Source organism: Botryllus schlosseri, chromosome 1 (genome assembly GCF_051294905.1).
Source record: "Botryllus schlosseri isolate E-star chromosome 1, Bs_hap1, whole genome shotgun sequence".
NCBI lineage: Eukaryota > Metazoa > Chordata > Ascidiacea > Stolidobranchia > Styelidae > Botryllus > Botryllus schlosseri.
The window spans coordinates 25,329,969-25,345,019 of record NC_137236.1 but is presented as its reverse complement, the minus strand read 5'-3'; the positions used below and the strand labels follow the sequence as shown (position 1 = coordinate 25,345,019).

At 39.3% G+C, this 15,051-nt stretch overlaps 1 protein-coding gene and 1 long non-coding RNA gene across 3 annotated transcripts in view; both read left to right on the top strand.

Annotated features, from left to right (window-relative positions):
• LOC145445975 (uncharacterized) overlaps nt 1–15,051 on the top strand; it is a 103,973-nt gene that overhangs the window by 53,542 nt on the left and 35,380 nt on the right. Inside the window, exons 16-18 of the mRNA XM_080324149.1 lie at nt 4,003–4,038; nt 14,615–14,773; nt 14,850–14,934. Coding sequence (XP_080180275.1) covers nt 4,003–4,038; nt 14,615–14,773; nt 14,850–14,934 — 280 coding nt within the window. The remainder of the gene's footprint in view (nt 1–4,002; nt 4,039–14,614; nt 14,774–14,849; nt 14,935–15,051) is intronic.
• On the top strand, nt 4,047–10,200 carry LOC145446087 (uncharacterized). 2 transcript variants are annotated; one of them, XR_013917208.1, is made up of 3 exons: nt 4,047–8,284; nt 9,511–9,662; nt 9,733–10,200. It is a non-coding gene; the product is annotated as an uncharacterized LOC145446087 (long non-coding RNA). The 2 variants fall into 2 exon arrangements; XR_013917204.1 differs by having other exon boundaries at nt 4,047–9,662.

Sequence of the window (15,051 nt, the reverse complement as noted above, 5' to 3'; positions counted from 1 at the left end):
CAAGGCAGTGGCTTTATTCGTAAAATTAGGAATAAACGCGCGATAATAATTGACTTTGCCCAGGAATGCCTGTAGCTGGCGAACATCCTGAGGTTTAGGCAACTGTTTGATTGCTTCAACGGATTTGTGAGACGGGCGTTTGCCGTCCTTGTCGATTATATGACCAAGGTACTCGATACTACTTTTGCAAAATTCGCATTTAGCGAAGTTGACGGTGAAACCGTATTCGGTGAGGCGCTCAAAAAGTAGCGATAAGTTGCGAAAATGATCGCGTTCATCAATGCCAGTAACGATTGTGTCATCGATAAAACTAGCAACACCGGGTAAGCCGGCGATCATGGCATCCATACAACGTTGAAAATTTGCGGGACTAGATGCGACTCCGAAACACATGCGTCGATAACGGAATAGACCGAATTGCGTGTTGATGACACACAAATTCTTCGCATCATCGTCTAATTCTAGCTGAAAATAAGCATCGGCAAGATCAATGTTCGTGAAAATACAGCCACCCTGTAACTTGTGAAGGATTTCATCCAAGGAGGGCAGGGGGTGTTGATCTATCTGAATTTGTTGATTCAATGCTTTGATGTCACCAAGAATGCGTACTGATCCATTTGATTCAGTAATGGCAACAATTGGTGCTGCACAATCACTGTAATTGGTTGGTTCGAGAATACCTTGATTGACTAGTCTATCCAATTCGGTTTGAACAGCGATTTGCCTTGCGAAGGGCAAAGGACGCGGCTTGTTAAATACGGGCTTGGCATTAGGTTTTAAGTGAATTGTCACCTTTGTCTTGGTGCATCGTCCTAATACATTGGAGAAAACGGAAGGAAATTTGGACTGAAAAGATACCAATTTGTCGTTCGAATCAGAAATGTCAATAGTATTACATGATTGCGACTTGACCATCTGCGAGGAAATTGCATCCAAAGCAGACGTTCCCTTAGCGGTCATTGAGGAAGCATCGCTCCAATCGAGACCGAAAATGCTCTGGCCACGGTGTTCGTCGAGAACTACCAATTTTAAGCAAACTCGAACTTCGGAATCACCTGCACGGTTACAGTGCAAATACCTTTCACTTTCAGTGGCTTGTCGCCGTACGCTACGAAAGAGCAATGGTATGCTGAGAGTTTCGGAGAGCCCAAAGTTTTGTACCCAGTCAATCCCACCATGGCGGAGGGTGCAGCAGTGTCCCACTGTGTCGGCAACGAAATGCCGTTGATGCTGGAGTTGATCCAGAGCTGATTTCCCACGCTTCGATATAGTTGATCGGTGTCGAAGGAGAGGAGTGGCACTGAGCAGAAATTGACGGATGTGACCTGTTGCGTGATACTAGGTTTGGTTGACATGCACACAGGTTTGATATGACCTTTACGACCACATTTCTGAAATACTGCATGCCGATTTTGACAGTCTTTTCTCTGGTGATCGATGAAACAGCGGCTGCAGGATTTCAGTCTTTCTGGGAAGTTGCCTTGGATGGATTTGGAAGGTTTTTCCCCCTTCTGATAACTTCCCGTCATTTTGTTGACGATGGAAGTGTCTTTACCGCTACTCTCGCCCTGGATAACCCTATCAGTTTCCAGCGTTCCCACATGTGTTGCGGCTACTTTGAGAACGTCGTCAAGGGATGGATTGGTTTGTGTTAGACAATGCCGTCTCACATCCGCGTGCGGCGTTTCTTTAATGATGAGATCGCGCATTAGCTCATCAACGTAGCTCTGATCACAGCCATCTGTTGAGCATATGAAGTTGCAATCATTGGAGATTCCGCGTAGGGTAGCGATCCAATCGGCGTACGATTGTCCCGGTTGCATTTTACAGTTGTAAAATTCGTACCAGGCTGCTTGCACATGAATTGAGTCCTTGAAGTGTGTAGCCAACTTCTCAGTCAACGCGTCGAAAGTATGCGCACTGACATCAGCAGCACCAAACAAATTACGTAGGAGCGAGTACGTTTCAGGTCCAACCCATGAGGGTAGACAGGCTCTTTTTTCTATATGTTGGAAATGCCGTAAATTGCTAGGTGATGGTTGAATCGCTGAAGATATTATTGGTCCCATTTCTCCTTTGATTTTACAAATGAATCAAATTTGGGAGCGGTAGCTTCAGGTGTTGATGCATCGGGATTCAACCTCTGCGTTAATTGCGCAATTTCTTCTTTGTGCTGAGCATTTTGTTGCTTCATGTCTTCTTTGTGCTGTGCCAGCTCTTCTTTGTGCTGTGCTCGTTGTTCCGCCATCATTTCCTGTTGCTTCTCTAGAAGCTTCAATATACTTGCTTCCATGATATATACAGTATTCGTCGCAGAAATAACTATGAATCCGACTTCTGACACCAATTGTTATGTTCTCGATCTTGCCTGAACAATAACTCAATACGACGAGGTTGCAATACGAAATCAGTATATTATACAGCAGAATAACTTCAAGACAGGCGACACGATCCAGGGTTCAGTTAAACGAAAAACCAGTACACAACAGAACACAGGGTATAAATACGAACCACGACACACGGAAATAATGATTGGCGGTAATTACTAATCCTAGAAATTAAAGAACAAACGATACCAACGTAAAATGCACGAACATAACATATTCCCCACCAGAAATTCCGAAATTCCCCACCAGTGGGGAATTCCCCACCGTTTGGGAACCACTGTGCAAGACAAAGCGATTGTAAAAGCTATGCTTAGTGGTACAGCGGGTATTTCGGAGCGAAAAACGGTGATTTTAGCTCTGAGCGAAAAGATGAACTTTTTTTTTTCAGTCATCCACCTAGCAATGCGGAGAGAAAACGGTATTTTGAGCTCGGAGCGGAGAATTTTTTTTTGTAGTCAACCGATCACAAAGTGGGAAAAATTACCGGTTTTTGAGAATTCTTCTCCGGTTCTGGCAAGTCTCAAATTTCTGAAAAAGTGTTCTCTTTTTAGATTTCCAGAATATGGTAACCCTAGTTGTGGTGCATATTTTGAGGGTGATTTGGCTTCAGTTCGAGTGCGGTGACTTTCGGAAGAAAATGTATGTTATTCTTTTCCATATTTGGCTTCTCGACATATTTTGCAGATCGGACCTTTCTCGCTCGAAAAAGAAAAATTTTCACCTAATTTTACAGTTTTTTCTTTCGTTTTCACATTCTCCGACAACCATTTTTATGTTAAACGAATCGCACTTCTTTGTTAATTTGACTTGCATATTACCCTATCTCACCATACGTGATCAGATTCGCCTGATGGAGGTGATGACTTCGAAAATTCACGGCATGTAATTGTACAGTAAATCTTACGGCAATGTTCATGACACGCGGAAAAGACTATTCGTTAGTTTCTCACAGATTAACTTCGAGCTAGCCCATTGTTATTTATAACTTAGGTAAACCATGTTATTTCGCCATTCCCAGAAAAGATTTCGCTATTGAAATGTAATCAGTATCGCTCGTGCGTACGAGACCATACTAAAAGAAAAATCTCGTTCGCGAGGCGCACGTGATTGCAGATTCTCATATTCTCACGGAGCGCAATATCTACCTTTGCGGGAAGCACTTGTACCTCAGCTTCAGACTTCAGCGATAGCACTATTTTCCCCTGGCTATGTTCCCTCTAATTTTTCACGAGTCTGCGCGCCTGCGCGGTCCCTTGGACAACAGTGCGCAACGACTGAAAAAAATCATCACTTCGGATGTTTTGTGCGCAGCCTAGATTTTCTGTGCGCAGAGACCGTTTCAGCACTGCGCATTTGCGCAAGTGCGCAGCTTTGAGGGAACATTGCTTGTAAGTCAAACAAGCTTATACAAATGCGTCGCAGCGACTACATTTTGGGAGAAACTCAACTTCAATTCCCTATTAAGTTAATTTGATTTACTCCACGTCAGCAAAAGTAAATATATATTCGATGTTCATCCGAGCTCATCGGCACCACGTTTGTTATCAGCACTAGTGCGTAACGTCCCACAGGTTGAAAAGCACATGATAGATCAAGTCTTGTTTCGTCTTTACAGGAATAGACGAATGCTTATGTGGAGAGAATAATGAAGGTAAGGAATAATGCATAATTCATGTTTTGTTTTTATTACCACAGATCTGTTTTTTTTGTGTTTACCAATGTTAGATATAATAGGTGTGCTGTGCTGAAAATTGTCGAGCAATAAATAGAGAATTTGCTGAGCGTAATTTCATGTCGACTCTCTGTTCGTTGGCATCAAACGTTATGAAATCGAATCATCTCAACTCGAGCATGCCTCCTTTCAATATGTCCATTTAGTTCGGTATCAGTTACCTTCGAAATAAGTAAAAGGGTCAATATTTGATCATTCTCGATATCTCGGTTCTCACTAATAATTTTCTAAATCTAAGTGGTAGCTTCAGATTACGTAGGTTTCATTGGATAAATATAATGTACATAAATTTTCCCGGGTTCCATCGTGTTCAAATTCTCTTTATTCAACTTATGTCGTCATTTATATCAGGTCCCTATACCATCATATTGATATAAAGGTATTTAACTGCCCAATTATGGTATGGCTGAGTAATTGGCGGCTTTAGCATGAAGAGGCTGCGTAATTTAGGAGTACTACTTTCTAAAACATCTCTATCATCGATATGACAATCTAATTGTAAATTCTCATGGGTGCGATTTCAAATGATAACATATACGGATATGAAAAAAAAGTCGATTTGGTCATAACATCGCCCCTCTCTACGCAATCGTGTTCATAAATATAGCTGTTAGAGTCACCCTGAATACATGGATCTTTTCTATTCGGTCTGAGATTACGTGTCAATAAAAATGAAGCGTCCGGGTAGACGCATTGTATTATAATATAGCAAAGGTGGTCAGAGACAGTACTTCTACTTTACTGAAGTACTCAAGTAGTTTCCTCCAGTTGTAGTACTTACTAAAGTAAATTTAATTTTGCTACTACTTCTAATCTGTTACTGACGTACCTACTTCTCACTATATTTAGTTTTTCAAGTAGAAGTAATATATTCATTCAGTAAGAGAGTGAAAGTAACCACGACAGAGAAACTGGGGGGGGGGTGGCTGTTCTCTGTGGACGGTAAAAAAATTTCGTCATGCGTCAAGCGAAAGATATACGGGTTAAAACCGTAATTACGTTACCTAGCTTCTGATTGGTCAGTAAGTGTTGTCCTTAGCAACTACAGATTACGGCGTCGTCAGGTAAGCTGTAAGCTCCGTAATGCTATGCTATAGTAGGGAATAGGGATGTAAACAGAACATTTTGAGACTATTTTATAGTAATCTGAAAGTTCCAGTTGCCGGCAGGATAAACCTCGTGTTTATTCCTCGTAATAGTACCCAAGATATAACTTCTCATTTGTCGCAGTGTTACATTGATAGATATCATAGTAATTCATGAATACGGAGATTATCACCCTAGCAGGGGCATTATCCTTCCTTTCTGAAGATCCGGGCGTTATTGGAAAGAGTGAACTGAAGAATAAATCAAATTATGTAGTTTCATTCAAAATAGAAGAGTTTCAAATTATTGCAAAGATCAGGGCATCATGGAAGGACAAAGTGTAAAATGTTACTGTCAATTTAAATGAGACGGACGGTATTAGTAGTGCGGCATGTGAATGCCCACCAGGCAAATGGATCTGCAGTCACATGGCAACAGTCGCCATTTATGTAAACAAAAATGGTATGTCGAAAACGGACCTCCCAAATTCATGGATTGAACATCCAAGAAGAGTACAAAAAAATATTCAACCACTGAAAGAGTTATTTAAATCGTCCAAACCATCATACAGTGCCTTTCCAAGAAAATCAGATATGGAGGATAGAATATCCTTCCAAATAAATTTGTTCAAAACGGAGACTACGTGCCCGATGAAATGGATTGTTGGCCCTGATCCCCCATTGCACTTAGCATCATCTGCTAGAATAATAGAAAGTATTTCAGTTCTGTTCCCACTTTTCCGAGCAGACGGGAACGAATCCTTGCGTTGGTGCCGAGTAGATCCTAATCAAATTGTCATTGTGCCTGAGGAAACTATAAGCTGCAATCCAAATCACAATTATGGGGTCGGAAGCGCAGTCAAAGACCGACTGGGAGTAACTTTGGAGGGGTCATCAAAGCCTTTGATAGGCATATTTGCTCTGTTTCTTACCCCGAGTATTTATTGAAAACCCTCTGTGGCGAATACAATTTATCGTGCGAAAGTGCGATAATGTGGCGCCAGATGCACGAGGATGCAGCGGTCAAAGCCTACAAAGACTTCCCCGGTAACAGATAGATAGATAGATAGTCTTTTATTCGTCACATCAATAAACAAAGAAGTATACGAAACAAATATTGCAGTATAGACTGGGAGACGACGAGGGGCCGTTAGGCCTTCAGAGTCAGTCGCCACCCGTTTGGAGTGTTTGATGCGTGTAACATATATATTAAATCACACACATATTTGTAGAGTCAACATTCAGTAAATACACGACTAACGACACGATATTAAGCCCTAATAAAGGTGTAATAAAGGATAACATTAGAACAAGCATTGCATAAAAGAAAAGAATCAACAGTACGTTTGGAGTAAATAATTTTTATATATTTTTTTAAACTGCCATGGTGGTAATGGTATCAGCTCTGCAGGGAGATCATTCCAAGTTTTCGCACCGACAAAATGTAAACTATTGCGGGATGAAGATCGTGACAGGAAAGGCAGCGAAATAGAATTTCTCGATACCTGTCTAGTTTCATAACCATGAGTTTTCGCAAAAGTTGTAAAATGCGAATTAAAGTATGACCTGTTTGTGTGGAAGATGGTGTGCATCATCTTTGCCGTCTCGTACTGAATTAGGTCGGCAACTCTGAGTATACCATGACTTCGATATTCCGGGAGAATTCGTTGCCTGGGAGGCAATTCACTAATGACACGAAGAGCCTGTTTCTGGAGAGTTTTGATTTTTGTAAGGTTTGTTACATTTGTATGTCCCAAAATATTTATTGCACATTGAAGCTGAGATTGAAAAATAGCAAAATACACTGCGCACAGTGCTTTTTGTGGCATTAGATATTTCAATCGTTGTAGCATGCCCGTAGCCCGTGACAATTTCGAGGTGACTGACTCGATCTGAGGTTTCCATGACAATTTCGAATCGACAAGAATTCCAAGATAGCGAACGTGATCAGCTGGGTTAATGACAGTTTCATTGATTCTTACAGAAAATGGATTGGTTTTTAGCGAATTGGAATTATTAAATAAGAGAAGTTGGGTTTTACTAGGGTTGATGGAAAGTTGATTACTTCTCATCCAATTACAGATCTTTGTCATTTCATTGGATGTCAATTCTTGCAAGGATGTTGAGGATGCTGAGAAACAGGCATCATCAGCGAATAGTACGGTTTTCAGAGAGGAGACCTTGCTAACATCATTGATATATATAAGAAATAATAAAGGCCCCAGTACAGAACCCTGAGGGACGCCACAAGTTATAGTTGATGGAGCGTAGATAGTACTATTGACATACACACATTGTCGGCGGTTTTTCAAATAGTCAGATATAAGTTTCGAGGCAATACCACGTATGCCAAACTGAACAAGTTTTCTAATCAGTATCTGGTGGTTAGCAGAGTCAAATGCTTTGCTGATATCTAAAAAAACACAGCATGATGGTTTTTTGTTATCAAGTGACTTGAAGTGTCTGGATGTCATGTCGGCTAGGGCCTGCGTAGTGCTTCTATTGGCTAAAAACCCGAATTGCTCATCGGATAATAGTGAATTTTTCATAACAAAGTCAATGATTCTACGGTAGAGTAGTCTTTCAAATGTAATGGCAATTGAGTTCAAAACTGAAATTGGTCTGTAGTTTCCAATTTCTAGACTGTCATTCTTTTTGTAAACTGGTACAACCTTGGCTTGTTTGAGATGGTCTGGAAATATTCCATGATTGATTGAGAAGTTGAAAAATGTGCATAGATGTCTGGCAATAGCAGGTGCAATGAATTTGAGCAGTTTTGAGAGTTGGATAGGTTGCTGCAGTATCGCCCCTATTTATTATACCATTTATTGCCTTCCAGGCAGATTTTGGGTCACCCTTGAACCGTGTGAAGAGGGACATGTAGTATGTTTGCTTAGCTTTAGTGATAGTTCGCGAAAGGTTGTTTGCATATGATTTATAGACTATTTTGTCTTCAGGGCTCCCCTTTAGGAATAATGTACGATACATCTTATTCTTTATACGAATGGATCGGAGGATAGATGGAATTAACTATGGCTTACGTTTCAATTTACGCTGTTTGCGAGATAAACCTGTCAATGGTGAGTATACATTAACTATTTCTAATATTGAATTGACAAACATGTTGAATCGCTGATTAAAATTCAATTCAGTCAGAGGTATTGGTTCATATTTTTCAAAATAGTCCCAGAGGTGATTGTAGATATTAGTCATGCTTTCTGGAGTCAGATTCCTGGAGAGTGTCGCATAAGCCAATGGTCTATGCATACGGCGCTTGAATTGAACTATTATTGGGTAATGATCAGTAGTGTCATCAATCAGGACATATGGTTTAATTGAACCTTGTGCTATATTAGTGTAGCAATGGTCAATAATAGTTGCAGTGGTGTCACAGTATCTGATAGGATTAGTAATGATTTGTGTTGCACCAGTAGCCCTCATATTTTCAAGATGACTTGAAGTATTTTTGCTTTTCTTGGATGCCATGTCAATATTGATGTCTCCGACAACGAAAAATGGTAACTTCGAGTTAGATATTTTAACAATGGCGTGGGATAGCTCAGAGCTGAAGTCAGAGGTGTTTGGCACAGGGTGTCTGTAGATAACACCGACAATAATGGAAGGTACACTGGCTATGCCAACTTGAACCTCTACCCATTTTTCTTCAATTGTATCCAGATTCAGGCAATACTTATCAACAAGGGAGTAGGGAATGTCGTCTCTGATATACATACCAACTCCGCCACATTTGGTATCTGTGGTGGTGTGGATGAACGTATAACCATGTAAATTGATATTCAATAAGGGGTCGTCACGCAGGGCAGTTTAAGACAAAGCAATTATACTAGGAGCAATATTCATGTCTCTAATGATTTGATGAAGAGATAAATAGTGTTTTTGCAAAGATCTAATATTGAAGTGGCAGATAACAAAGTCTTGAAAAGCGGTAGATAAATTGTAGGATAAATCATCCAAAGTAACACTTTCGCATATCTCAATATTGTTGTAAAGCAGCTCAGAATTTTTCACGTATGCATTTGTATGGTCTTAGCTGGAAGCCATTTTAAGCAATGACAAAGTGACTTACATACTCGAGATGATCACCAGGCCTTTCACAGCTGGTTCAGCTTTTCTGGAGAATCAATGAGGATTGTGCGTGTATTATTGTCTCGCTTCATGAATACTTTCCCATTTGCAGTCCAGCAGAAGTCGTACTTCAACGTTTTAGCAGCTTGTCGTGCTTTGGCATATAGGATCCTGCGGAATTTTGTCAGGTTTTCATTGATGTATATATTTTTGTATTCAGGATGTTCCGTGACTTTCCGAAGATCTCCACGCTTCTGGAGAAAAAGTCGCCTGGTCTTTAAGCGGTGGAATTTTGCAATTTTCAAAGGTGGACGATCGCTCATAGCTGCATTTTGAGATCGAATCCTGAAGACAGAGTTCAAGTCATCTGATGTTAGTGAGATACCAAGAGCTGCACCAATTTTAGTGACTTCTTCGTCTAATCTTTCATTTTCTTTAACAGGTACGCCATGGAGTTCCAGGGTATCGCTCCGTTGGATTTGGTCGATGTCGTCAATTTGTCTTGCTTTATTTGAGATAGCTTGTTGCAATTTCTTATTTTCCATCTGGAGAATGCAATACTGTGCTTCGAGGTCCTTGAATTGTTGTTTTTAGGCTTCGAAGGCAGAACTGATGAAGTCTTGAGATGCCTTGATTTCTTGAAGTTCTTTGTCTCTTTTCTTGTTTTGATCAATAATATAATCAATTTTTGTATCCATCTGTGTGGATTTGGCAATTAGCTCTTTAAAATCACTATCTTTCAATAGCTGTGCCAGTACTTGGCTGACTGCTTCATTGACAACGCTTTTTAGTTCATCTCTCATTTTTTTCATGACACGAGACTCGCTCGCCTCAATCTTGGAGGTAAGCTTCCTTGTGGCATCTTTCAGTTCAGCTTCAGTAGCTGTCATCGTGATATAGAGTCGCAGTTCAGTGTGTAAAATAGATATAAGTATCGATATAGCTTAACATCTTAACACAATCAGGCACACACAACACAACACAATCTTAACACAGGCAGGATTATCTCTATTTCCTTGTGGATATTATGGATGCACACTCGATGGCATTATATTTACTGCTGAGTGCATGAGAACGGTATACTAGAAATGAGGTTTCCACCGTCCATGGACTCATCAGAACAAAACTTGGATACAATTGGATTAGAACAATACCTGGAACAGTGCGGTGTACTGAAGAAAAACCACGAATATTGGCATCAAATTCAAACGGAAATGGTAGTTACTAAGACTTTGTGGTGTCATGTTGTACTGTGGACAACAAAAGATATGCGAATCATAACAGTAACAGGAAAACTTGCCAAAATTGACCAATTTCTATCTGGATACGTTTTTGCCACACGTCACACCTTCTAAATAATTTCTTCCTGGCTAGTTTCCAACTATTCATTGTTCTGGCCATCATAAATTTTGACTGAATATACTCATACTCAATTTCATAAGCTATCTTTGTTTGTTCATTCAGAAAAGACACAAGCAACAAAAGAGATCGATGTGCAGTTTCTAATATATCAGCTGAAACTGTAGTCACTACAACTATATTGATTCAGAACATTACGATGGATTCTGCGTTGAATCTAAACTGGAATATTTGATTCTAGGTATCGCCCAAATGCTCCTTCAATGGTTGGAGACTGCAAATTTACTAGAACTCAACATATTTGCACCAGCTTATCTACGAAAGGTCTCTTCGTGCTAGTAATCATATTTAAAATTGCGGATTCTTTCTATCGCTCTCTCGACGTGTAGCGTATTCCACAAGAAGCTATCTTTTTTCAGAACTTTGCTTCATTTTCTGTAAATTGCTTCTTTCCTGCTGTCGATTAAACGAAACTCCGCTTGCCATCAATTCATGAATGACAAATCTTTTGTCTGCCAGAACTAAATCCCCGGCCTGTTATAAAGAAGAATCATATAATCTTACGCATTATAATGCGAAACAAGATTTAATTCGACTTATTGTCGTCAAATGGTGATTCAAATTTCATAAAACGATAATTTTATTAGCAAAAATCCTGTAACTTTGATATCCTAAATTGACGATATGTGTCTGTCTATAGCACTGCGGTCAACACATATTTTTAGGCAGACAAAGTAAGAGTGGTTTTGGGGGTTCTGAAGGGCACTGATTCCGAATATAACCTTTTTTTTTTCAAAATGGCTCTATTTTTGGAGATAATCCATGGGGCTTCTTTGACTAAAATCTCATGTTTTCGCTGTATGGGCTGGATAAAAAAATGTACTCAGTCGTATTATAAAGTTCAGAAATTCAATCTACTTGTTATTTTGACACGCTGATGACTGTTCTAAATCAAAATACATCAACAGAACTGTATTCCGGGGTATTAGATTTATCATAACTAGAGACTTTCATGGATATCATGTAGCCTACATTAATAAACTTCTATCATGTATATAAGTATTTACCTGAACACTCAAACAACATTGCTATAATTGAATCAGTTTTATGTCAATCACCTATTTTAAATTAAAAATAATCAGTTGAAATATAATGAAAATAACAACTTATCTTAAAGAAAAATTGGTTCCTCTGCAATTTTCGGTTGTAAACAATTTAGTGCAGTTTTCCGAAAGGTTCCAGCAATAGTCTACCAACATGTTCGTCGCATGTGCACCGACATCTTTCTTTTGTTGTTTTGATGTATTGGTGGAACCTTTCCCCGTTTCCACTCGCTCTACTCAACAATATTATCAGAAAAAATATCAAGATAACTGAACAGGAAGTGAGATTTAATGCTCATATTTGCTCCAAGATTTCCATATGCAGATACCAATTCTCGGACCAACTGTGTGTAGTTGGGTGCTTTGTGATCTTCTAAAACGTTTTATTTACTACATCCATGAAGGGATTCAATGCAGTGAGCACCTTTCTTAATATGAAATTGTAATCCTTCGTCCGTATTCGAATCTGAGATACATTAAATATTCCAGATTTAAGTTTCTCGTTTGATATGGATTCTAGGCTTACCCCCTTTGTTGGCTTTACGAAAAATTATCAATTTACAAGTGAAAAAAGATGAGACGCATATGAGTATTTTAGTTAAGCTGTCCAGGGACAAACTTGATAGCTTCATACCCTCTTTCATCTTGATACAATGACCAATTGGAACAGGAGAAAATATATTTCTATTGTGCAATAGTGCAATTTTTAGGCTTGACAAACTGCTTTTTAACAAACAAAGTTCTCGCATCAGGTTATGTTAATATTGACGCAATAACTGAGAACGACATGAGTGTTAATCATAGTCAATTATCTATTTATGAGCAGTATAAAAGTAAAAAAAATCCAAGATTCACTTCCTACCAAGTGAAATATTCAAGGGTATATATACTGATTTTAAACTTTTTAGGGGTGTAAATATCTTCTTTTCTTGAGCCAATCTCACAAAACTAATGTGATATTCGTAATCAGCAACCTCGAAAACCACCAAAACGGCTCCTAGATGTTCTGCCAAAATATATTTTTTTAAATTTTGTTGACCGGTGTAATCTGTTTATGATTCGAATGCTGATACAGACATGGAAATGTTGTAATACCCCTGAAAGCTTGATGATCATTTTGTCACTGGTACTTCCAGAGTATCCATCACTGATGAAAGTCATTGCTCCATTTGGAGCTGATCCAATTAGATATTTAACTGTCAGTCGTTTTTTGTAGTTGCTGAAACATGAACAAGCTGATTCAAGATCTTTTCTTGTGGTTTCCATGAAGAATTCTGTACAGTCTACAATAATGCGGCAATTTGAAATCACATGAAACTTCTGAGGAGTTGTGCACAAATGCTTGGCAACCGATGAAACTTGGTTCCCAAATTCTTTGAAAAATAGCTCATGCATGACATGCAAGTGCGTCAAAAATATGTTATTGATTGAGGTATGGCTCAAAGTGAACAGTTTTGCTAAAAAACACTTGGTAGGTCGAATTTCATTTTCAGGAGCAATATGAGCGGCTGGTCAGAAGTGCTCACAGATTGCACAGTTTCGCCGGTACAGTAAGTCAAAGACTGGAATCGGTCAATCTTATTTATAATGAGTTCAAAAAATATATTTACTCAGTCCAGTGAATTATGAACTTCAGCATCGGTCATATTTGCTGTTGACAGTATTCGTGATGACTGTGCACTGTGTGCAGCCATAGAGAGGAGTGTTGCCTCGGTGTCACACTTGACCTCATCAACTTGCTGCGTCTGGCTTCTGGTTTTATACACAAGGGCAGAAATCACACTATGGGCAACAGCTATTTCTCCTTTAGGCTTTTCCAACTCATCTTGCTGTGAAAGTTTTTCCAATTCGACTTGCTTTGGTATGCATGGTTCTTGTGATGCGATAGTGATGGTATTGTCATTTACAGAACTATTAGCAGAGTTGGTGGATACCATGGTTCCGTGATTGCTGCAACTTGGCTTTTCATCAGCAGTCACTGTTCCACTAGCACGCTGAGATATACAAGTTTTACGCTGGTATATTCGTGGATCGTTTTCCTCACCTCGAAGATTGCAGCTTGGCACAGCATCCTTTTTCAATCTCTTTTTTTGAAACTCATCTGGTACATCTGACAATCTTTCACGGCTGTAATCTTCTACTCTGAAGTGATACGAGCTCACTCGAAAAGTAGGGCAACGTGACCAATTTTTTTCTATTAATGCTAATAATCCACATCTTTTCAGGCTTTTTTATCTTCTGGAAATTGGTGAAACTATCGACCCGGATTTCATTTTTGCGTAGCTGCACACCCAAATACAACACAATGCACCATAGTTACTACAGCAACAGTATGCTGTAAAGCTCTCCTCAACAAATTATACCCTCTTAAAAATATATCTATTTATAGGAATAAGAGATCGTTTCAAATTCAACTAAAATCGAAGAAATACACATTACCGTGATAAAATAGTATGAAGTATTATTATGCCAAAACTTTAGCAACAGACAATCCGTAATCCTAACGTCTCTTTTGCAGTTTCATTGCAAATTTTCATAGTACCTTAATATCATACGCAAAAACCATAATAACAATTGTAGCGTTTGCGTTGCTGTCGGTAGTTGCTAACGCAGAGACGCATTGTCCAATAAGGATGCGTCCTCACAAACTTCCGGTTTCAACCCGTATATGAAGTGACTAATCGGTTTTCACTAACTAATTGAATTTCGGCAAAGCATGCCTAAATGGTCTCAGAAGGCTTCCAGACCCCCTGTCAGGAGACGGGTCCTCCAGTTTAAGTACCATTATCCAATACGGAAGCAAACATATATCACGTTTATCTCTCTTCTATTTGAAGTCCTAATTCGATATGATATCCCAAGATCATCTTGACGCGGCATGCTTCCGTTGCGTTGGACATCCCAATATAATCATCCCCACAACCAGGTTGTGTGACGGATCATTTGATTGTCCCGATTTGACTGACGAGTGCCTTTGTCAATCGTCTGAGCGTCCCGAAATATGTGAAAGACAGGAATGGGGTAAGTAATTAGTGACCCTTTGAGCATAGAACGGACTAGACCCTTTTATCACCTGAATATATTTAAAAAATGATAGACGGAGAAAGGCACTTTCTTCGCTGCAAGAAATCGAACAATTCAAAGCAAATTGAAGTCGATCGAAATCAAGTGTGCGATAAGAAGTAAGCAAGCTATGTCGATATACCATTATATAGTCATATTATTACTTATGCGAAAGGCTTTTTAGTTTGAAGTTATCTGTAATAGGCCGAAATCCGCTGCCAATGCTATATACATGA